The following is a 25,146-nucleotide window of genomic DNA, read 5'->3' as shown; positions in this document are numbered from 1 at the left end:
GATGAGTTTAATGCAGAGGTCTAATTTCATGTATATATATATATATATATATATACGGGTAGAAACATGAAATTAGACCTCTGCATTAAACTCATCCTAAGCCTTTTAGGAGCAGTGGGTTGCTGTTAAGCGTCCAGGGTTCAGTGTCTCGCTCAAGGACACTTGGATATGCGGCAAGTAGGAGCCAGGGATCGAAACGCCTCCCTTCTGGTTAAAGAAGGGCCCGCTCGGCTCACTGAGCCACAGCCGCCCTGAAGATCATTCAACCCTCATCCTACCAACTGGGGTCCAAGCACACCCCCACAGGTACACCTTCTGTCATATCTTACAGGTGCTTTACTCCATCATTCAGAACCTGCTACCAATTGCACCTACGAGATCAAATAGAATAGATGTATAAAATGTTTGTCACGGGTCCGACTTTAAAGTACCACACACTGTCAGGGGGGCAGAGGCTCTCTGTCAGAAATTTTGAAGGAGACAGGCAAAGATGCAGCAGGCACAAATTTCCTCGTGTGCTTTGTCTATTTTCGTTTTATAAAATATGTAAATTAACTAACTTTCCTAAAATAATAATAATCAGTGTTTTTTCTTCATGTAACTACTACTACTTATGAATCAGAGGCTGACATTTGTGTTTCACTGTCACAGGCACCTTTGTTGCACTCAAACCTTACCTCATCTTTGATGTCCTCTTGTTGTTGTGCTGTGAAGATCTCCATTGCTCCCATTAACCTCATCATCAGCTCGTCCACTGTCGTATTGCCTGGAAATAAAACAGTGTGTAACTTAATCTTTGCGTTCTCACATAAATTACAGAAACATACACAGTAGACGATATCAAAATATGAATAGAGTTGTAATCACCTTGAATAACATTTAGAACTTCATTGGATGTGCGTTTGCCCATGACTATAAGGAGCAGGGGGAACTGGTCTGTCTTGTATGTCCGTATAGTCTGTGTCACCACGCTGCCAAAGTGCCTCGTACACATGGTGAGTAGTCTGCAACACAAAGAAATAATAATCCAGTTCAAATTAATCCTTTTATTCGATTAAATTTATTTTTCTTGGAATTGAACACATATTTCAGAACATGTCATTTAAAAGGAAAATACTTAACACTTAAAATACACATGCATGTACAAACAAACATTTTTACAACGTATGGAAAAGGAGGAGCATACTCCAGTTTTTCCAACTGCAGTCGAAAAGAGAAATACACAGAACTCGTGGCATGAAGGAACTTTAAAGCCAATTCTGCATTTCCTCATTCCATCAGACTGACATGCTATCTCAATTGGAACCGCAGATGAATTAGTATTCCTCACCAGACACCCAGAATTGATAGGGCAAGAGAGGATTTCTTATTCCATTACAAAGACAGAACTTTTTAAATTAACATTTCAGAGAGAGAAAAGGGTAGCAGGCAGCCGGGGCGCCGCCAAGCTCCCTGTAAATGTCATAATATTAATGAACGGCTATAGACTGAATGCAAATATAGATTAGCTTTTTCTCCCGCCTTTTAATAAGATCTACTTTAATAACTGGTTGGTAAAATAGAGAAGTAATGGAATGGATGGAGGGACAGCGGGTCAGAGGAAGAAGATAGATGCGAGGTATGCTGTCTGAGGGGGGGGGGTGTAACTCATTAAAATATGAAGCCAAAGCGGAGGGAGCTACTTGCAGACTTCTCAAACTGTGAAATATAGTACTTGGGTTCATTGTGGTGCTTTTGAAAGTAATAATCGTGCCAACACGGGCTGAAAATATGGATGATAGAAATATGTAAGATCAGTGAAAAGATACAACCACAGAGCTCAAAGCAGAACTGGATTTGAGATAATTTAGGAGTAAGACTCAAACACTTTTTAAAATGTTGAACTTTGAGTGACCCAATGAAAAAGTTGGGTACCCTAAATCCTACTGATCATTTTGTCCTGACACTTGTCCCTGTTCAGACCTCGACCCAGGCAGACCTTAACAATAGCTGAGAGAGAAACTCTAACCTGTAATGAAAGGCCAGGGAACAATGGACACTAACTTGAAGGGTAACCCAATCTTAAATCTCCCATCAAACACAAGCCAACCTGCTTTGGTTTCTATCTCAAAAATAAGGATGACAGTCCACCACACTAAAAAAAAACATCATCATCACAACATAAAAACTACTCAGCCTGTAAACACAGCCTAAACCTGTACACGTATCCACTGCAATAACGACAGAAATGCTATAACCAAGATATGAAGCACTTATGAATCCACATACAGAACAAGTATGGACACAACACGGAGGGCTGGAGGAAGTCAAGCCACTGCAGAAACCGAGGTGAACAGTTCAGCACGGTCTCATCCAGCCATAACATAACATGGTGAAGAATGCAGCCTTTAAAATCCTTCAGGGGTAACTAAATGTAGAGGAAACACCTGCACGGAACATGCAACGAACTGCTCCGATGCTTAATGTGATTGACAGCTTCTAATTTGTCACCAATCCAATCTCCATCGCTCACCGCACACCCAGACAGCTAAAATAGTTAATGTTTCCCTGGACTGTCACATCGCATTTCTTCTCATCAAAGTGGTGCGTGAAGATGCGAGTGGACTGGTTAGACCTGACATTCGCTCCGCTGAGCAGCTGATGAGTCAGGCTAGTACAGTAGCACTGCAGGGAATGTTCTTGCCAGCCACCTGTACGGGAGAACGTCTGGGAACCGGATGCTCCGATTGCTCACTGTGTCAATCACACTTTGTTTCAGAGCAAACATGGACATGTTTTGATTTGAAAGTGACATTTTGTTCTCCCTCTTGAACCAGTTATGTCTTCAGGAAGGAGGATTTCAAGAGGAGAGGTCAAGTGGACACAACAGGTCTGCATGTTGGTTTGTGCTCTTTGCGGTTAAGACACCAACTTACACACAAAGGTGATTAACAATAACAAGAACACCTGGGTTTTTGAGTCATTGTACATTGTCATATTATTGTGGCAGGGCCTTGTATGTGGTTGACTGTCCCAATCTCTACAAAATAATAATAATAGCAAGACAATAAAATCACTTCAGTTTACAATTTAGAGGTGCGCCTTATAGAGATATGTGAGCATGGAATTAAATGTGTAATAGATTTGAAGACGTATGACTCACACTGATGAAAAATATCTACTTTAAGTGTGTTTATCTACTTATAGTTTCAATATTTGCCATGTGCAATGACAATACAGCTACGATATATCAGATTAATTTCCCATGGGTGACAATTACACTGGCCTCCAATCAGCAGAACTGCATTTATGCATAATTAATCATTTAACTGGGAGGCCTGTGAGAATAGAGAGAGCGCAGCAACGGGCACATTCCAATATCAGCAGGTTCAACTCACACTCGGGATACCTTTCTAACAGCCTGTGTGATTGATGCCAATCACCAGTCACTTTGGATCAACCAGAGAGCGTGAGAATACAGGGAAGTGTGTGCGAGTGTGTGTGTGTGTGTGAGAGCACATGTGCATGCATGCGTTAGCAGCAAAGCTGTGACTAGCTGTGTGTGATGAAAAGCTCCAGATGTTGCCTGCCTTTTAATGTGCAATAAAAAGGCTCAGCTGGGGCAAAAAGCAAAGGCGGCCAATGGGAGAGAAAGGAGAGTGGAATGAAGGAAGGAGGGACATTTCCTTAAAAGAAATAATGGAGGGGTGAGGTCAGGGCGAGTCTTTCTTAAATGGCTGCTACCAGAGGGCAGGCTTAACTCTGGAGGTTCTGGGGAGAGGGTTGAGGTAGTGGGATAAAGAGAAGGAAAATAAAGAGAGATGGAAGGATCAGGAAGGGAAAGATGTAGCAGAAACACGAGGGTAAGTAGGAGAGAACCCTGAGCACAACGGTAATGAGAAAAACCAATCATACCCTCAGCAGGTCCACCTTTACCTCCAGCTCTCCACACTTGAACCAACAGGGGATCTGATTGTCTATCACACATCGCAGACTAAATTCATTATCAAATTTCTATTAAATTTACCATCCAGATAAAAATAGTAGCAGGGGTAGCAGGGTAATAAACAGGTGTCGCACAGACCTGCCAGTTACCAACACACACACACTGCTGAAGCTGCACCAAAATGTGGACGTAAAAGGAGAGATAGAGATGTTTGGACTCCGAGAGAGTCCTTCGTCTCCCACTGACTCTCTATTCAGACAGCTTAGTAAAGATTGCCCAATCAGGGGCCTCGCCATGCAAACACAACGCCTTTTGTTAGCATGCAATCTCCGAGCTTCAAAAACAGAATGAAGCAGAGGAGAGAATGAGAGGACGGAGATGCAGGGTGTGAGCAATGGAGTGAGAGTCGAATGCCAGCAATTAAGGAGAGGTCCACACAAACGCAAATCGATTTGAAAACGCTGTTTATGTGTCAAATGAGGTTCCATCCGCACTGACATTTTAGATCATTTTCTAAAAGCTCGCTGTTCACACCGACATGACAAAACACAGATCTCATCTTCAGTCTTTTGTAGGCTTAACATGTTAATAACTATATAACTGTAAGTGACGCGGTGGGGCAGAGCACTAATTAAAACTACATTAACCTCCTCTGATAGAAGTATCTAAAACAATGGGACTAGAACAAGACAGTAACAGCTTCCTTAACAGGGCATTCTGGCAGTTTGCAGAGCTTTCTCCACACAATCAAGCTCCTCTCCTACTCAAATGCATTCAATATCCCTCTTTATTAGCTACAACTCAGTATGCAAACAGTCCTGTCCTCCAGACAGTAAGTCACACATAAATGAAACATAAGGATTAAACATGCAGTCGGGGCTTAGAGGCTCCATCATTGCTCTTCTTTAACTTTACATTTGGAGATTGCGATACTAAACATGATTCTGATAGGTGCCAGGACCTCGGAGGGGTCCAGAGAATGAAATAGTTAAAGGGCAATTCAATTCTTTAAACAACCCGGGTCTTACAGTTTGTGGTCATCATTTCGATTCATTCAAAACTGTTTTCTCACTAGATTCATAATGAGACTCAGACACCAGGGAATAGAGTAGAAGAAATACCACTGGCTTTAAAACAGAATCCATGCTATATTGCAATTTGAGACATGGGTAATCATTTAGCTCAGCAAATCGACTTTGTTCCGGAAAAAAATGACGGCGCTTTGATGCAGCGTGATATTCATGTTTTCATGCACTACAAGAAACACCCCCGGCTGTGTAAAGGCCTTTAAACTCTTAAGACTATCTGGTTCCAGAGATTCAGCAACAGGGGCTGACACAATAACAGGAATATGTGACACTACAATGCAATCCAATACTAGAGCACAACAAATTGCAGCTGTAAAATATTCATGAAAATGAATCCATTTCACTTGTCTGGCCAACAAAAGTTAAAGCTAATAAGTGTCACAAAAGTAGTATTTTAAGGCCAAACTATTGTACTTACTTATAGTTTATTTTACGGGTATCCCTACTTTTGTGTCTACCCCATGTAGGTGTCCCAAATTAAATGAATAGAGATGTAACAAATTGTAAGCAACGTGGTTTAACGTGTTTAGGGTGAGAAATTATTATTTTTTTTAAGAAGTCATATACATTTAGTAAACAAAAGAATGAATTGAACTTGTGTCTTTATTCATATCACAACTGAAAAACTGTGTAAAGCCAGCGAGATACACAAGAGATAAGGGAACAAAACAACATGCGTAGCCGATAAATCCTGCAGCTCTATGACCAGCAAGAAAATAATCAAACTGTGATACCTGGCTTTGTTAGCTTCTTTAGTGACATCCCAGGCCCATGTGATGAAGTTCTGGCTCAGGTAGGAGACAATGGAGTCAGCGCACATCATTTGGGAGCAGAAGACGTTGCCGAGGACACTGTCATCATTGTGGAGGTAGATGGCCAGCAGCTTTCTCTGTGGAGAGGAGACGAACAGAACAGAGGGAAATAGAGTTTGAGGTAATAAAAGAAAAGATGTGAGCAAAAATGTACAACTGATTCTCTACGGACTATTTTTTGCTGAAGTGAAACAGATTTGAAATGATAAATTCTGAAAAAAAACAAATCTATGGCTCGCAGATGTGTGCCGCTCTGTAGTGTGAGATCTGACAGCCACAAGTGGGTGCCTCATCACTGCCGAGACATTTCCACATTACATGACCATAAAGTGACACGAGGGAGCAACGGGTGCAGAGCCAGCATGACTTCTGCAGACCACAGCAAGGCCACAACTGGCAAAACAGCAAATACCACACAAAATCAAATGGAGAGCGGTGTAAATAAAACTCTCGAAAGAAGATATGGAGAAAACAAAACAGACAAATCACTCTATTTATTTTACACCAAATGCCAGCAGCCTGTTCAGGTTAGTAGCGTCAGGGCCAGACAATATTGACGAAGCTCCAAATCCAAGGATATTGACACCATCATATAAGCCTGGCAGATTCTCCCTACTGACAATCTAATTAAAAAACAAACACACCCACAAACATAAAAGGTTCCAGGGGACAATGTTGGAAATAATGCTCTCTAAATTACATGTCACTTCTCTTGCTATATACGAACAAATAAGAAAAACTCTCGCAGTCTCCGCTGAGTTCATTTTTAACCATGGCTGCGGAGGGGGAGTCAAAAGGTCTGTTTCTCAGGAGCAGTAATCTAGGCTACGGACGCCAAAAAGCAAAAAAAAAAAAATCTACACAGGGCGTAAAACGTGAAGGGAAGTGAAAGGAGAAGTTGTGCTATACTGTGGCCTGTGTAGAATAGGAATGGGAGAGCACTGCTGTGTTTGCTCAACGATTAGTGCTTTAGAATAATCTCCAGGGCTCCTAGAGAGAAGGAGCTGGGGACTCATTCATTGGGCCGATTCAACGGCCTGAAAAGATTAAACACTCATGCTGAGAAGACAAGCAAATTCAGTCTTGAGAGAGGAATGAGTGCGAGGGGAGGGAGAGTCTTACAACATAAAAAAAAAAAGAAAAACCCCGATACACGCTCAAACACAGACGTCCTAACACACATGCGCAGATGCACAAACTTTACTGTGTGGTGAAGGACTCACACTCACACATGCTCAATTAGAGCAAGTGTAAAGACTAATCAAAGTGGGCATTTTCGCCAACTGAACTCCTTCATCTTAGTTAAACTGTCCATACCCCTCTGTTCCCTCTCCGCTTTCAAGTCAGATCTTTTGTATTGCCTGTCTGAGCAGGGAGGAGCAAATCCCTCCGTTCAGCTAAATTACTAGGTCCAACCTGAGCTAGATAGTGACCCCATAGCCTGTCCTCACACCTGCTCACCTACATCTCAGCTTGATGTGTGTGTGTGTGTGTGTGAGAAGGAGACTAAAGATGTCACGCCATAAACAGTGTTCGCATCGAGTCAGCTTGAGCTTCTGACTTTATAATCAATGTTCCCTTACCGCTGAAGGTAGATTGATAGTTGAGTTTCAGCCACTGCCACATTTAAAAGAAAATACATTTTTCATCCAGATGTACGATGACAATATTTTTCGAGCAAAACAAAACCTCATTTGATGGAAGGGAATATTTTGTGTTGTATTATGGCGTTCCTCTAAATGAGGCCTCTGGAGAGAGGAATATACTATTTACTGCACGGTACTGTCGCTACCACCCTCGGTTTTGGCTTCATCCCCGTGAATTTATCACCACGGGGAAGCCAAGTGGAACAGTACAGAGCCAACCGTAAGGTGCATTGATTTAGCTTCTTTAACAGTTCAAAGAGTTGCTATTAGTCAGAATTTAGTCCGAAACATTGATGCTTAAATTGATTATCTTTTTGCTTCAAATTATTCCTGTTGTGTGACCAAGCATCACAACACTTAATTCTAATGAATAATTAATTGGATGGAGCTTACTTAAACACTTATAACAACAGTGTTATGCAATATGTTAACTAATAAGCTAAAATCATTAATAGCATCCAGAGTTATAACACTTTGAGTGCGAATTAAAATAGCAACTTAATTAGATAACACACACACACACACACGTTAGAATGATGCTTTGATATGTTTTAAGGGATAATCCATGATGATCCGTACATTAACTTTACAGAGACAGCGGGACATAGAGGCTATCTACCCCCTACACTGTTCAGACTCAATCATACCACATACCACGCTCACCTGCCAGACGTCAATGTATACATGATTAGTAATAACATTTTGGGAATGTCCCTGTCCTAAATTTTTCAACATTAGAATAAAGTTAATTATAGTTAAACAGTTAATGTAGTTGTGTTATAGTTAATTGTAATTAGAAATTATTTTTAAACAATTAGGAGAAGTCATAACCTTTCAGTATTAACTTTGAACTGTGATGACACTCCCCTAGAACCAATCATAATCAGGTATTCTCCACAGCCACAAAGGAATAATAAATTCATCTTTCTACAACATTTCCCAAAATATCCTTTCTGTCCACTGCTGATCAAATGATGCAACCTAAACAACAGGGCCTTCTGATGCTAATTTAAGATTACATTCTTCATGTAGGCTTGCTGTATTATAGGCTGCGTCTGAAATGACTTCACGTTATTTACTTTTGGCTTTTTATTTGAGCATCAAGTGAAAAAACAGCTCCTATAGCACAATACTACTTATTGCTAAAAAACCCACAACGCAACCAAACTAATCCCCCTCCGCACTGGCCAGTGTCATTCTAGCTGTGTGCCAGCTGTGGAGAGCCCGCCGAGTTTAAGGTAAAGCTAATATTAATATAACTAAAACCCCAGATGATATCTTGTCTCATATCGCTCCACACACTACACTGTACATGTCACACACTTTCAAATTATTTTTATATTGGAAGTCTCTTCGTGGGAAGTCTAGGGCTCACGTTTTTCCTTACCGAGGAGCTTATGGTTCAATCAAAAGGCCCGTCTACTGTGGATATTTGTATCGCATCAAAAAGAGGCTTTTAATTACAGGTACTACATGTTTAGCCGGGTTCAGAGGAGACCAGTGAGTGAGATACAGAAATAAACAGAAAGGTACGGAGGGACGGACGGAAGGACAGAGAAGTCCAGATAGTGATTGTCCTACAGATGGCCGTCTGGAAAAGCAAACACTTCAAAATGAATAGCTCAAATGACTGATCTAATGACCCTGAACACACAGCGGGAAAACACATTCAGATCGATGACCAACCACACAGGAGGCTCTCCACACCCTGCTGAAAACACATTACACTGGTATGACAGAAACGGCACCAATTTCTGAACTGAACTGTGACTAAACTAACCACATACAGTATATTCACACTTTAGTTTCCTGCACACTCTACATTGATTTAACCCTTACTCCATCTATTTATGCATTGAGAGTAATCATTTCAGGTGCAAACAATAAACCACGACTGAGCTTGGGATTTACAGTCTGATAGATATACGTACACCTCTGTGCCATTCTGATTTACCGGCGCTCTCTCCTCTCGACTATGCAAGGCTATTGCTGGGTTTTTAAGCCGATACTTGGTGGTGATAAATCCATGAACTCCCCTCTCCGGCGAGGCTATGAATTTTGATGTCTTTGTGTGTGGCAGACAGGAGAGCGGAGCAGAGCGGGGTTAGAGTGATTAACCACTGCGTTGATGGGGATTTAGTGCGGATCTTGGTTAGTGATGGGTGGCCCATCTCTCTGTGCGCTCCGACTAACCACTGATCCCCAAGAGGGTTCAGCTCAGCTCAGCTCAGCTCTGCAGCCCAAAGCATTTTCATTAAGGATGGATTGAGTCTATCTCAACAGTCCCCCAACACACACCTTCAGAAACACTTCATCAAATGTAGTGTTTTGCTTAGTGATTAGCCTCTCCCAGGCTTTGAGAGAGTGAGACTGATTCCTCTGTTTATAAACCCACTGAGCAGTCCCCCTTCGGTCCAATCTGCCCCATTCCAATAACCCCTTAATGAAGAAGGCTTTTTTTTTTTCCTTCGATGGAGGACACAAAAAACTAGATTCCTTTTCAAATGGAAGCGAAGAGCAAAGGATGGGATGGCTGGGTAAAAGGAAGAAAGGGAGGTGTAGTCGCGCACATATGCTACTGTGTAATGAAACCGTCAAAAGCAGCATGTTTTGGCCTGTCGTCTAGGACACTTGTGACAAAACAGGACAAACACAGAACAGATCAAATAGCTTCTGTTTTCATGCTAAATTCTTTGCACATATCCAGCTTTCCTAAAGCCATTCTAACCACAGCACAGTTGGCAGACTAAGTCAAGCTCACCCAGAATAAAACAAAATACAGTGAAAATGAATACTATTTCGCCCCATGCGCTGTGTAGAGCACAGTGGTACATTACAGAGTGTGTGAGCACCGGGGAGACATCGGCCATATTGTGCTGGCTTAGGAGAGGACATCAGCTAGGAAGCAGGCAGGAAGCCAAGCTTGTCTTTAGGTTTTTTATTTCTCTGTGTGTTTCACACTCTCCATCACCTACCCGTATGCTGCAATCTATTATGTCTTTATTCCTCTCTTTGCTCTCACTCACTTTGTTCCTCTGACTTTCACCGTTTGTACCATCGTCTCCCTTCAGACCACGTTCTCCGTTTTGTGGCCCCGGCTATCATCTATTCCACCCTCCCTCCCTCTCCGTGTGCCTGGTGATCTGAACCCCCCTAACATCTTGCTGTGTCCTCACAATCTAATAAGGCTGTAATCCACACAAGCTGTCAGTTGATACAAGCATCCTTAAAAGGACAAAAGCCAAAAAAACAAGCAGGGAAAGTGGACAGCTAAAAATAAAGCCTCAGCTGTCAGGGTGAAAAATTTGATGAGGGTTTTGACGAAATGATATCAATGTGGCTATAAAGCCTTCCCCACACAGCATGACACAGGGGGTAGACAAATAACAGTAAACACTGTGTGAAGAAGGACTTTGACGTAAATACAGTTTTAATGCCAACACACGGCAAATGAAGGTAATTTAAAGCTGCATGAAAAGTAGAAGAACATGATATGCCTGTTGGTTAAATTTGTCTTATTCCTCTTTTTCCATTCAGTTTGTGGTTGGCATATGCTGTTATGATTTTTCAGACTCTTTCACTTCTGTGAGTCATGCAATCAATGACTCATGGCCTCTTTTAGATATACCGCTAATTGGCATTGCGCCGAATATGACCAAAAGATTTTTATCCTGGCTAAACGTTTACCACAATGCAATGTTTTCAGATCAAAAAGTTGAATAAACTTTTCTCCTCCATCTCAATGTTTAACAATCCAGGTAGGACATTGCTACAATGCAACAGGGTATTATTGTTATTATCAATGTGTGTGCTTGCACATGTTTGACTGACCACTGCACTGCAGTATGTTTCTGGTGCAACCACCACCAGACCTCGTCAGCAACATAGACTGACTGGTGAGTGCTGATAATAACCAACATCGCTGACAACGGACCCCATTCTCCATCATATTCCATCTTTACATTGTTTGTGCGTTTACATAGCATAACAAATATACTCTACACACTAAGAAAGATTCATCTACAAATTACTGAAACCTGGACTGCAGACTTTACTGAAATTGGTCATAACACTGGCCACTGTGTCTTAAATTCCCACCAGCTCAGTGACGTAGGAAAAGATATTAGAAACGCAGTAGCTCCCTTGACAGATGAATGAGTGAATAATACCCTGCTCAGTCCTGCTCTGTGTTGTCTTAACACTTAAAAAAAAAAAACAGGGCTGGTCTACACCAAGAAGGGATGACATCAGTGCTAAAAGGACAAGCCAACACCGTTAACACCAGTGCCTCGAAATTTACAAAGTAAAAATAAAAAGAGTTTGAAATATAAAATGGGGAAAGAATAATAGAATTTTGTTACACATTATAGTTTTTTGATGAATGAAAAACCTTCCTATGAGGCACCAAACAGCCAATCAGCTTACTTACATCTCTGGCTTTGCCATAGAAGGCCTCTTGAGACGCTGCCTCCAAAGTCCCAATGAAGAACATTGGGTGGGTCTCTCCATACCTAAAGGACACGCAGATCAGACAAACCGTACACAAACACATTGTTACATGCCAGCCTTCTTTGAATTCAAATTCCTTCTAATCAAAAACGAGAAGCACCTGACACTTAGCTCACCTTGAAGAAAATTCGGCAGTAAAGTGCAGTAAGGCATCAGCTTCGTTCTCACTATTCTCTGGCACTGTGAGGGGACAAAAATGATTTTATGGTCAAGCTTTGAGATGCATGTCGCTGGCATTTAATACAATACCTGGAGCTGAAATCAAGCTGCTCCACTGTACTTACTCATAGGTGATTTCCGACAGGTGGTAGAAGAACCCATTCCAAACATCTCTGAATCGTCCACTCCGAACTCTGATGCATCCTCAAAATCATCCCCCTCACTGTCGCTGACCATATGGACATCTGCACACTATAAAAACAAACAATTTGTTAATTTATGGACTCATTTCCACAGAAGTGATAGACGGAAGCATTTTGATACCACGTTTTATGCATTGTGCCAAGAGGAGAAAGCAATCCACAGGGAAGAGTGTGTGTTTATACCTCTTCTGTGGGTTCCTGGGAATTGGCTGGTGAGGACCTTCGGCAAACACTGAGGTGATGGCAAGGATAGCTGATGCCAGAGACAGCTAGCGTCATCTGAAGACAGGGAACATCATGAAAGAGTGATTAACAAAGCAAGGCCCGATCTTAGACCAGATGTGATTACAAGTTGAGTTGAATGCTACATGTTCATCAGGGGGAGCGAGTGATGGTCATTTCTACTCCTTACCAAAGACAGAAAAAAACAACTCACAACTGACTCTCAAGTTGTACATCACAGTACTACCATCTCAAATATCATGAGATCTTTCTGATAAGGAGAGATGCTTGATGAAGTTTCTGCACACCTGCAGTAGCGGTTAGTGTGATGGTGGTTTGTAGTAAGAGAACACCTGACTAATGAGCTCCCAAATCCAAAGCCAGGATGGTAAATGTCAGCGTTCAGCAGGGACTCATTACAGCTGGTTATTCCTGGATAAGACCCCAGGGGACATCAACAATACAGGCAAGGCTGTTGCTGGACAAAGTGCAAAACTAAAGATACTCGCTCTTAAAAAGTCGTGTGCCCGATTTTAAGAGTAACTCCCATCATTTAACGACGTGGGACCAAAATACAACTTCAAACAAGTGGCCACTGAGAGGAGGACTGGTAACAATCGAACCGTGACTAATAGAATGAATGTGGTGAAACTTGTCACAATAATGCAACAATATATTCACTGATGTACTAATTGTTTAGAGCAGAAAGCCCAGATGCAAATACTTTTCTGGGAGAGTGATCTTCAACACAACAGGGCCGGGTGTGATAAGAGGCAGAGAAGCTGCTCGTCCCCTGCAGAGGTCCTGTGATCTGCTCCATTGTCGGGTGCTAAGACACACAAAGAGCAGCTGGACATGGTTGAATCAGGACACGATTACATGCAACGCCAATTGAGTCTGAAAAGGGCTACACAAGACCGCAGGGAGTTTCTCTCTTTAAAATAGAGCGGTTCCTAATGCTGGCCTCAGCTTCTATAGCAGGAGAGAACAGTGTAACCACTGGACCTTGTCAGCAACATGGACTTACTAGTGAGTACTGCTGTGTACCTGGCACTGATAAGAACAAACGTATCTGACAAAGTGCCACCCAGTCGATTATTTTCCATCTTCGCACACCATGTTATCTTTTGAATGTTAGAGCGTAAGTTAGCCGCAACTGAGAGACAAAAATATTTGCACAAAAGAAATTTGGACAGTTGTGGCTGAGCTGCATGCGTGACAAGGAGGCAACACTTATATCACAGTATCTATTCCCGTCAGAACTTTCAGTCATATTGATGAAGCCCCTTGATTTGTCAAGTCAACTATAAACAGACATCCCGGTCAGATTTCTGTATCCCTAAACGGTTTCTTAAACTATTTTTAAAAAATATATACACTTCACTATCACGATTTAGATCGTTATTGTGCGATATAAAATGACATATAACATGATGGAGGGTGTTATTAATAATGCCTTCCCCTGGGTTCTTTGGCCCTTAGATGTGGTTGTTCATACACATCGTTCAGATTTTAAATCATATTAATTGTTTACATAAAGATTTTCTTTTTCCTGAACTAAAATAATGAACTCTTTCCTTATCCCAAGGAGAGGAACAACCATTTTACAATTTGTTGCAGCCATAAAAAGAAGTTGACGAGGGATATACTGATTATAATATTAACCACTGTGTCGTTGATTCCCAGCAGCTCAGTAACCACGGAGAAGAAATGAGAAACACAGTCTCTCCCCTGACAGTTCGTGAATGAATAATATCCTGATGAGTGTTCCGCCACCATGTTGTCTTAAGCAAAGAAAAGTGCTCAAAAAAAGCAGTGGCTGGACTGCCATGCAATGTTGAAACTACACAAACAAAGAATGACATCACTGCTCAAGCGAAAAGCCAACAGTGAAACGCATAACAAATATGAAAAACATGTTGTTTCTCAGTGAATTAAAACCTTTCCTATGAGAATTCAAATAGTCAGTCAGCCCAGAAAGGGTAACAAAAGGTGTACACACACAGAGAGTAGAAGATTGTATTTCTTGTGTATTACCAATTAGTAGCGAGTGTACTCTTGACACAGCAAGGACAGCTGAGTATCCCTGGAACACCTACGAAGAACACTTAACTGAATTGCCCCTTCTTTGCTCGTGTAACTTAACTCTAACTAATTTAGTAGTCCGGTCCCGTTTATTAGATCACCGTGTTATTCATATTTTTCCACAGAATTTCGCAAAGTAACGGAACAAAAACATCATTACACCAACAGTAAAAGTAAAGTAACTCAACAATGCTTTTTGTTGAACAAAAAAAACATCGATGACTTCAAGAGAAGCTATGGCTATTTGAGACATGATGGGTCTCAGGCCTGAGGGTTGAATTAGCACTGAGAGAGAGAGTTGTAGGTATTGAGCTGGACAAAGATATACGGGCCTTAAGGATGTGAAGGCATGGCCCCAAGTCTATTCTGCCCGTTCCCCAATCGAGTGGTAATCAAACGTGAGAATCTTAACAGCGGCTGCCGAGAGGATCCCCGTAAACCCTTTACCCCCACTACTCACAATGAGAGGCTTTCGTCTGAGGGCCTAATAAGTGTATAAATAAAGTTGATCACTTCCCCCATCAAAGACAGCCTGGAGGGTTTGGGCTGACATGGATGCAAGGAGGGGAGGTGAAAAGGGAAAAAAAATGAGTTGAGTGCCTCTCAATCCTCTTCCTCGCTTTGACCCCATGGCTTCTCCTGATGTTGAGGTACACAAGTGCAGCTTGGCGGCTCAGTGGTAAAACGTGGAAACAAGGCTGAAGCGCCGCAGGGCACGGGGGTTGGGGGGGATGAGGTTAACCCCCCCAAATGACCCTCTCCCACATCTCCACACAAAGGAACGGGCTCCTCTTTTTTGGATTCTTTTAATTAACACTTGCACTGAGGCTCTAAGCATTCAGGGGCCGATACAGGGAAAGAATTTTCTCTCCCTTACCCCCTCCCTCCTTTCCCTCTTCCCTTCCAACCCTTTCTTCCCTTCTTTCTCTCCCTTCATTCTTTCTGTGTTTCATTTTTTTTTCTTTTCTAGTGTAGGCAGTGTTTGGATTAGGTGTCTGGCTGTGAGTGTGAGATAATTACTACTGACAGCTGCACTGACGGCAACCACAACCACAGTACCACCTCACTCAACTTTCTCTTTGATGGGCCGAGGGAAGAAAGGCAACAAAAGTGAGGGAGAGGAGGCAGTAAAGGCAAAGGAGACGGACAGAGGAGGAAGTACTGAGAACACGAGGGAAAAATAATGCAAGAACATTGATAGGGAGAAGGAAGCCAAGAAAAAAAAGAAGACAGGCCAGGTGTGCCTCACCCTTAACACCCATTGGTTTCCTTGTTCCAGGCTCCATTGAGCGAGCTGAAGATATGCCTCAGTGTGCGTAATGTATGTCCACACGCAAACAAATGCAAATACAGAGCTAGAGGCTAAGGTAGGCATAAATAAATGATTTTCTGTGAAACGTGAGCTTCGCTGAACGCACACAAACAGTTAGAAGTGATAGACAATAAGACTGGCAGACTAACTTGGTGCTGAATGTCACCTGAAGGCAGCCAATTGCACAAGGGAGGGGGGGGGTGGGGGGGGGCTCTGCCTGAGCTTACTGCTGAGCCCAGTTGCTATGGAAACCACGAGGCCCCCCTCAATAAATCCCCAGTTTAATAGGCCCCTATCAGGTAGAGGAGGATTCCATTAATGCCAGCTGGGAAATGGAGGGAGGTGCTGGCCTACAAGGCCAGGTACCGCCGAGGCTCCGCAGCATTAATACATTAGCAAACACCATGAAACACTGCATAAATGTCAGCAATTACTGGCTGGAAGGAAGGGTGGGTGGTGGTGGAGGTTGAAGAGATGAGGGGATGTAATAAGGATGTCCCACTGGCTGTCAATCACTCCAACAGGAGTGGAGGAAAGACTGCCAATCAAAACAGGTCCAATGAGAGGAGGCCCGTCTGGAAACTCTCCGAGCTATATTGTTTTGGCGAAGAAATAGAAGAAGAGAAGGAGATGGAGGAAGCAGGGGAAGAGGCTCAATCAACGCATTTCAAACTGCACAGGAAGTCAACGTCCTGTTGGCCTCTCAACATCGACTGTTGCCAAAACCTCTGTCGTCATCATCTTCAGAACAACTTTGCGAAAGCCACGAGAATCGTGAGGATATTTAAAGGCAGCGCTCAATCATGGTATTCACAAATAATGATGACGTGTTTGTTTTAATCTACTTGGAGTCAAATTAATTCCATAAAGTTTGAAATACAACAAAGGTTGTTTTTCTTCTAACGGAGGGCTTTTCTAGGTCTGTCAACACTGTTGTGATGCAGTAAACCCGATGACAATTAAAAGAAATGCTCAAACAAACACAAAAGAGACCGACAGTGCGATCCTCTACTTGGCTACTATGGCAAATACTACAAACTGTCTTGTAATGAATCTATGAGGAACAGTGGAATCATGGCACCTAAATTTAAGAAAAATGGAACTTGCCGACTGTGTCCGGTCATGTGTCAGGTGTGCTTCGGCTTTGTCACACCTGAAATTGGAACAATGATTGATGATAGCTCAATGGGAGGAAGGTTTTCACAATAGCAGCCACTGTTGAGGGTTGCATTGCAGGAGTTGATGAAGCAAATCAAAAGTATCGCTGCAGTTAATGTTGATGTGTTGTTTATATTCTCATAAATACTGACAAATATATCAAACCAGTGACTTAGGTCAACACAATCTGCCTGCTAGTACTGAGCATCACTCACATCGTTACTGCTTCAACTACACTTTGTGCCACTTCTTTTGACGTTCAACTTCCGTGGTCTAACACGACATACAATATCACAGTGCACTGAATGAACTGATCTGTTGTCCAGCGCTACCTGAGCATTATCCATCCAGATCCAGTTTCATCCCTCCATAATGATTCAGAGCACAATAAACAATGAAACACATTGAGTGGACGGTATCAGGGAGGGTGACGTAACACACCACTCGTTTCCCTGAAAGGTGTGAATTTCTTACGCTTCAACAATACATAAAAACAAACAATGAAACCACTCAAGTATCTCTTTCTTAGAACACAAGAACTGAGAAAGAGATACTCTGGACTAGTTGATCAATCAGATTAACTATAATAAAGAACATGTTCATGCTTCCTGTGCCTGCTTCTCTTCACTTATGACTATTTATTGCAGCAACTGCAGAAATCAACTGAAAATTTAACAAGGGACTACCAACTCAACTGCTACAGCATCCATGCTAGAGGCAACTTCACTGGTATTTTCACTCTGTATATTGTGTGCTGCTGTGATCCTGTGAATTTCCCCACTGCGGGACTAATAAAGGATTATCTTATCTTGTCACATTCAGCACTGGGTATCATTTTAGAACATGTTTTGATGTTGTTGCAGTTTCCGTAAGAATACCAAAACGTTACTTTAAATCTAAAAGTCTCAAAAACAGAAATTCTCTGCAAAAAAATAAAAAAATAAAAATGGAAACATAATGTCAGCAAATTCTTAAATATGGCACCAATGCTTACGATCATGAACTTTACCTAATAAAATACAGTACAATATAAAAACTGCAATAAGGAAAGGAAAACATTCAATGGCTATGTTTATCTGACCTTTTCTCATGTTGATGCTACAGACACAGTTCAGTTAGTTTCTAAAAAGTATTGAGGTTTGACACCCAGCCAAAGACGCAGTGTGTCTACTAAAACAGGCACATTTGCAAACACACAAAAACGTAAATGTAAGCAGGAACAGTTGTTTCACAGACTTAAAAGGTAAAGCATAGTTAAGTAGTAATCGATTCTGTTGAAAGTGGGCTAATGTGAAGCGCTAAACCTAATCTGGGGCCTCTGGCTGCCATATTTATTGGCCTAAACCCCGGGAGATGAGACTGGGCTAATGAGCTAGACACTAACACTGGCTCCCTACCCACCCAGCCAAGCCCTGGGCTTTCTCTGTTAATACCTTCCGAGGTTTCAATAAGAGGGCTGTGGCTAGAGCAGAGGCCATTATTACACTTCTGTCTCTGTGCTTTTTAATATCTCCTCGACCAAGAAACAGACGCTGCAGATGTGCATTAGCCAGGTGCCAACCGGGCCTGTGATGCCACAATGAGCTGCAATCTATTCATGATCCCTGGCAATCATATTCACGGCTACCTCGGGGCCCGAGCAGAGGTTCAATGATAACAAGATCCCAGATCGCAAAAATACCAAAGGTAAAAAATAGAATTATTCTACTTTATCCCGACTTATTTGAAGATTACATTGAGATTGGTAGGGCTTACTCGGGGATGAAATTCACAATCTTAAGTGCATTGCTGGTTTTAATGATTAGGTCACATATTTTTGCAAAATGAAATACACACAAATGCTTTAACTCTACTTAAAAATATTTATTTAATAAATATCTAAAAACAAATGTTTTTTCCTTTGGCAAAACATACAAAAGTTTTTTGAAATAGTGATTCCTCACAGTTAGTGGAAATATTTTATATTATTCAATTCATGCAGCCAACTATTCAAATATTAATTCCTCACAGTTGCAAATTATTTTAGTGATGTAATAATGTTTCCTTTAATCCCCATCCCATAAAAAATTGGATAAAAATAAGTCCAAAAGATATTCAGGTAAGGGAAACTTTTGAATTTAATTTAATTTAATTTTATATATATATATATATATATATATATATACATACATATACACACACACACATAAACGCATCTCTGAGGTCAGTCATTGCGCCACATGACCACAATGTGCTTTCAGATTTGAACAGAAATTTGTACTTCTGTTGCAATCCCAGGCTGTTTACTGATCACATAGCTGGATGTCTACAAAGATGATGCCAACAACAATAAATCTGCATCACTGCGGTATGGTTTGTTTGGTGGTTATCGGCTATACTGCTAGTGAAAGGATGCATAACATTTTGTCCTTTGCCCTTTTAGTCACAATGTATTTGCTTTCACTGTTAATCTTAAAAGCTTTACGTCAAGTCGTAAAAACAGGTGCCGTTATCGTTCAAGTGCAATACCATAAATGAATCGAACATCTGTAGTTACGTCGCTACAGTAGAGCCAGCTCTGGCATGCGACACATATGATAACACAAAAAAACAAACACTCAAATATTCATATAGATCTAAAAGGAAAACGTTAGCTAGGGGTTAACACAAGAATGTGTGCACAACAGCTCCTCAATGTAGCATGATAAACCATGCCATACAATTAGCATGGGAACACATAGGCTGTCAAAGAAGGGGTGAGACAAAAGGGGTCAGAGGTTCCTCAAGGTTCTGTATGAGGGCTGCTTCTGATCAGCTTGACTGTGAGCAGGGTGAATGGCTGGGAAGAGCGACCCTGGGACAGGAGAGGTCAGTGGGACTCAATGATGTGAGCTTTAATGTCCACATATAGAGGACACAGGACGGGAACCGTCTTTGACATCTTAATTAGCTTCAACATCTTACTCTCATGCTTCTGACAGATGGTTTCGAGATTGCATACGGAGCGTGGAACAGTTTTCACTATTACTATCAAAATAATGTAAATCAGTCATCTGTGAACCATGGGCTTTAATATAGTTGAGAAAGCCATGTTTGGATCAAAGAGTCAGTGAGGGCAACATGGAGATTTCATATCTATCTGTTAAAGTGAGTCTGAATAACAATCGTTACATTGTGTTTTTGTGTGCCTGTACTTCTTACAGAGTCATCAGACGCTGACGCGGGCCACCCGTCCCACTGCTGATGTCGGACTGGGATGTTGGTCAAGTCAGAAATGTTCCTCTTCACCTGCAAACATAAAGGGAAGATACAATTAATAATGTATATTCAAAGCACAAAAAAAACACAATGCCAATGATGCAAAAAGATAGAATACAAAAACACTACAAGCTATTAATGTCCACTAAGGCTTTTCATATTTACCATCCTCTCATTATTAAGTAATATTAAAGCCGGAGGTGGAAATTATCTCCACTCTAGTTTAACGGTAAACATATATATTATAAATTATAGACGGGGGTACATCAAAGTATCCTCTATTCAGCAGCAAGACGAAAAAAGTAGGATGGAGGCAGAGGATGAAGAAAGAGATGAGTCAAAAAGAGAGAGGAGGAAAAAAACAAAAAGAAACAGCCAGTGTTATCAGCATTCCTTAGATGCCACAGCTAATGCCCAGCAACAACAGCCCCACGCTCTGAAATGAACAGTATTTCTCTTTTCCCATTCATGCGCAGACGCTGTATCTGCATCACTTAATAACATTCCGTGCTTTTAAACAGTTAGCAGGCAGCAGCGCCTGTCCCACCGAGCGCCGCATCACACCGTCCAGTGGGTTGTTGGTTTAAAGCCCCGACGCCAGCCTGATGTGCGCCAGCCGAAGGTGATCAAAGCCCCGTCGGCGTCTGAGCGCTGGCGGCCGTGGATTCTGGTGCGTTTGTTCAGCAGAATTCTGCCCCTCAGGCCTGCGGGGGCTGGACACTGATGCTGAGAAAACTGTCAATTGTGGAGCAAAGATCCCTCTACACACGGGTCAAATCCTGTCTTTGTAAAAAGCACTGCAGAGAGATGGATCCTTGGGCATATGCAAGGCTGCTGTTCATAGAGGTGGAAACTTAAATACGCTACAAACACAAAGTCAAAGCCAATGTCAGGCAAAGCAGGAAAGCAGCTGCACAACACTGAGCTCAGAAGACTGCGGGGGCAGACTTTCACCTCAATACTCTAATATTACTACTTTGCATCTGTATATGCACTTGTGTGGTGGTCTAAAAGCACCAACACACTATGGGCTGCTTGCAGAAATTACTACATTTAAATCTGATTTCATCCCTTTATCAAGGCAACAGTAAATGTTCTATTGAAGGTGTACATCTCTCAAAGAAATAATATTTTATTTGTGCTGGACCTGGCATAGCAAAGCAATCTGCAGTACAAACAAGCTAAGAAACAAATAAAAGAACAATAATAATTGAGTGGCACAGTCCATCCTTTGTCTTTCTCTCGTAAATCCCACACCACGCTGCTCGGGGCCCATCCTTATGAAGAGAAGCTTTGGCCAGGATAGCAGACTGGGGTCAGAGCGGGTGGCCAGTGTTATTACAGAGTGTAATATCTATGTTTGACCAGCCGGACTACAGGGATTTAACTGACCGGCTGGCCAGCCGATGAATAGAGGGGAAAAGGGAGGAAAGGAGAGGCATAAACACTAGTAATGAAGAGGCTGCAGTCAGAGGTTAAAGCAGCATCAGAGAAACAACAAACTAACACCCACCACAGAGAGAATGAAGGTGAGAGGTGGAGGAGGGAAGGAGGGGAGGAGGGAAGGAGGGGGGAGACAGACAGTGGAAGGCACCTGGCAGAGGACAACCTGATCTCAACACAGACAGAAAACAGAGCTACACACCACGCTGGCCCACCTGAATCTACACCACCATAATCTGCAGGGCACTCACACAGGTCTTCTCCGACCATTTGAAAAGTACGGCGTTGTCATGAAATTCTGATGCAACCATATCAAAGACAACAAAAGTCCTTTGGAACGTTGCAACGGAACAAGAGGGAGACACAATGCCTTCTCCAGGTAGCTGAAGTTTTTAGAGCAGCCCTCAGTTACAAATCGTTGCCTGTGCCGGCCACAGCAGCCAGCACACAAGGAGCAATACTGTCTAATGCTGCCCCCTGTCTGCCGAAACAGACATCTCACTGAGAAGTTAGACTGCAACAAATCCAGACAAATATATATTTCATCTGACTCCGAGTAGCTAATTTTACACAGTAAATGTGACTTACTATTCCCATGTGTTTGACCTAAAAGAAAGGAGTGATGCTGGCATGTCAGTATATGACACTGGGCTGTGTGAAGCGGACAATGGCACCAATGATGAAAATTATCCATCAACCTGATTCGGATATACAGAAGCTAAAATGTAAAGGAAATGTCTTTAACAGAGCAGAACAGGATTTAAATCAAAGTCTTAGTGACAAACACAGCGCTGCTGATTTGTGTGTTGCTGTTCATGTAGAGATGAAGCAGGGGTGTATGAGCAAGTTGTACACAACATTAGACTGGCTGTGGTGCCGAGCTGCTGGGCAATATGCCTCAAGGCAAAATTAATGATCCAATCATTGTAAATGCCAATTGCCTGTAATCCCTGGCTGGAAGCAAATCAAAGAGAAGGAAAGGTTTCCATTAAACAGTCACAAGCTCTCTCTCGCTCTCTTTCTTCATCTCCCCTAGGCACCAGATGCCTTTCTTTCATTCCTTTTTCGATCCAACCTTCCTTTTCTCAGCTCTGTAGCCCCGTCTGCATTTGGTTCCTATATGTCGCCCAGCTGCGGAGCAGAGATGGGGGCCCAGGCCCAGCCCCGGGGGGCAGTAGAGGAGGGAAATCCCCAGGACAACTGGTCTGGTCACGGACAACCCGAAACCAGCAGCCATCCCTATTCTACCCTCTACTTCCCTGGCAAACATTTGCTCTCCAGCTTAGCTCAGAAGCTAGCCAGCAACTTACCCCCACACTCTTGTCTGGTAATGCCAATCAGAGTCTACACAGCCCTGCGCTCCAGAGAGATAGAGAAAAAAAAAGAAGGTAGAGAAGAGACACTGGGAGAGAGAGAGAGATGGAGAAAGAAGGAATAGAAAGGGAGGGGCAAGGGCCGTTCCCTGAGAGCCACAAGGCAAAGCAAGAGCCTTTGGCAAAGACAAACAAGAAGATGGGAGTCTATCCCTATTGATATGCACAAGCAGGGACCATCGGCTAGTCTTCAGCTAAGACAAAAGGAAGAATGGGGAGAGAAAGATGCTCTGTGGTGGAGTCCATATGTGTCTGTGAGTGGACACAGTATGAGCAGAAAGGGGAGTCAGGCTGGCTGAATATGGTGTTACTTCTTTGTTGCATTCTTCTTATGATGACAGAAATACACTCCCACTCTTGTTTGTGTCTCTTATGTTGTTTTTGTCTTTAAAAAAACGAACGCAAACTAACTCCTCGTCTTCATTATGAGCATCACAAACTTCTCCAAAGCAACTTCACTGAGGTCATCCACAACTACTATCTAACTGCCTTTGCACCTGCAGCTCTGCACACTGACTACTGAACCTTTTGAATCAGTCCTTACATAGTGTGCACACATGGTTTAATGACATTATTTATTAGCACGTGGACATTACGGTGTTAAAAGAAGTAAGGACGCCCGTTCCCTGGCTAAAGAGTAAATATATAAAGAGCATGGTCAACATGGGGCAAACAGAGTCCAGATCTATGCAGGTTAAAGTTCTGGGCCTCATTTTCACTGCAGGGGGCCTTGAGATGCCTAAAGACAAGCATGCGTAAGGAAAAGACCACGACATGGAGGCCTGTTTAAGCCCACATTGTCCATTCTCCATCCCCTATGGCCTCTTACAGCACCCCCACCAAGCCAACAGTCCTTTGCCTCCTTTCTGTGTCCATGGTTCCCCCCTCCCACACCGCAGGGACCCCTCCCCAGTGTTTGTAATCCCAGCAGAAACACTTAAGGTTCACAGTGGGTGCTCATCAAAACCATCTGCCTGAGAAGAGGGTGAGAGAGAAGGAGAGAGACGACGGAGGGAGGAGAAAAGGGAAAGAGCGAAGGAGGAGAGGGAGGAAACCAGGGAGGCAAGCGGTCTCATCCAGTTCATATGTTGGTTGTACTAATCTGTTCAATTAGCACCATTACAAGCCCCGCAAGTAGCCTGATTATTATTAGTGTAATCTTCACCCGCGCCGAGGAGCCAGGCCCGAGCTTCATTGGTTGCAGTGAGCAAAAAAAAAAAAAAAAAACTTGGGAGAAACACCTTTCATTGCTTGAAATTAAATAATTAGCTGCTTGTAAAAATAAAGAGACAATAAAGAGAAAACCAAAATGAAAAAATACGAAATAAAAATGACGTAAAGCTGCCACATGAATGAAAACAACTACAGACTGACATTCCCTACCCCGTATATTTTTTTGTGCAAATAATGATTACTTAACATGTGAGGTAAAATCAATAGAGAGATCTCTCTATCTTACCTGATCATTCTTTGGGGAGCTTATTTCCCCTCACCTGTGGCAGCAAGCTACCCACTGTGAATAACAAATGCCTGCTCAGGTCTTCCTAGGAGGGTTAGTACAGGGCAGTAATAAGTGTGTGTGTGTGTGTGTGTGTGTGTGTGCGCATCTGCAGGAGAGTGCTGATCTGAACTCGCTAGGGGCCAAACATTGACACAGACACGCACACACTTACTCATCTACATAGGCAAGCACACAGATATATTTCCATGCTCTTCAAATCCATTTGCAGCTGCGATAGTAATAACCGATGAACGAGGTGTACTGCCTTCACACTGGGTCCAGTATGAGTTACTATAAATATTTCATAGGCTGCTCGGATCGACTGTTTAGTTTCAGATGAGGAAAATGAAAGGTACTCTGTCTCCTTCTATTGCTCCCGCATGCCTAGATCAAACAATGTTGAGTATTAGAACCGCCTCCTCGACTGCTGAGAGACGGGGAGAAAGATGCAGTGTAGGGGGGAGTGGGGAGAA

The 25,146-nt window shown here is 42.5% G+C and overlaps 1 protein-coding gene across 2 annotated transcripts in view; it reads right to left on the bottom strand.

Moving 5' to 3' along the window:
- faf1 (Fas (TNFRSF6) associated factor 1) overlaps nucleotides 1–25,146 on the bottom strand; it is a 68,613-nt gene that overhangs the window by 26,175 nt on the left and 17,292 nt on the right. For both annotated transcript variants that reach the window (XM_031863890.1, XM_031863889.1), the window contains 8 exons: nucleotides 20,300–20,386; nucleotides 12,526–12,621; nucleotides 12,265–12,391; nucleotides 12,097–12,160; nucleotides 11,901–11,982; nucleotides 5,748–5,902; nucleotides 868–1,004; nucleotides 678–766 (listed from right to left, as the gene is read on the bottom strand). In XM_031863890.1, coding sequence (XP_031719750.1) covers nucleotides 678–766; nucleotides 868–1,004; nucleotides 5,748–5,902; nucleotides 11,901–11,982; nucleotides 12,097–12,160; nucleotides 12,265–12,391; nucleotides 12,526–12,621; nucleotides 20,300–20,386 — 837 coding nt within the window. The remainder of the gene's footprint in view (nucleotides 1–677; nucleotides 767–867; nucleotides 1,005–5,747; nucleotides 5,903–11,900; nucleotides 11,983–12,096; nucleotides 12,161–12,264; nucleotides 12,392–12,525; nucleotides 12,622–20,299; nucleotides 20,387–25,146) is intronic.

Source organism: Anarrhichthys ocellatus, unplaced genomic scaffold, assembly GCF_004355925.1.
Source record: "Anarrhichthys ocellatus isolate YVR2014 unplaced genomic scaffold, GSC_Weel_1.0 scaffold30, whole genome shotgun sequence".
Classification (NCBI taxonomy): domain Eukaryota; kingdom Metazoa; phylum Chordata; class Actinopteri; order Perciformes; family Anarhichadidae; genus Anarrhichthys; species Anarrhichthys ocellatus.
This window is presented reverse-complemented; position numbering and strand designations above follow the sequence as displayed.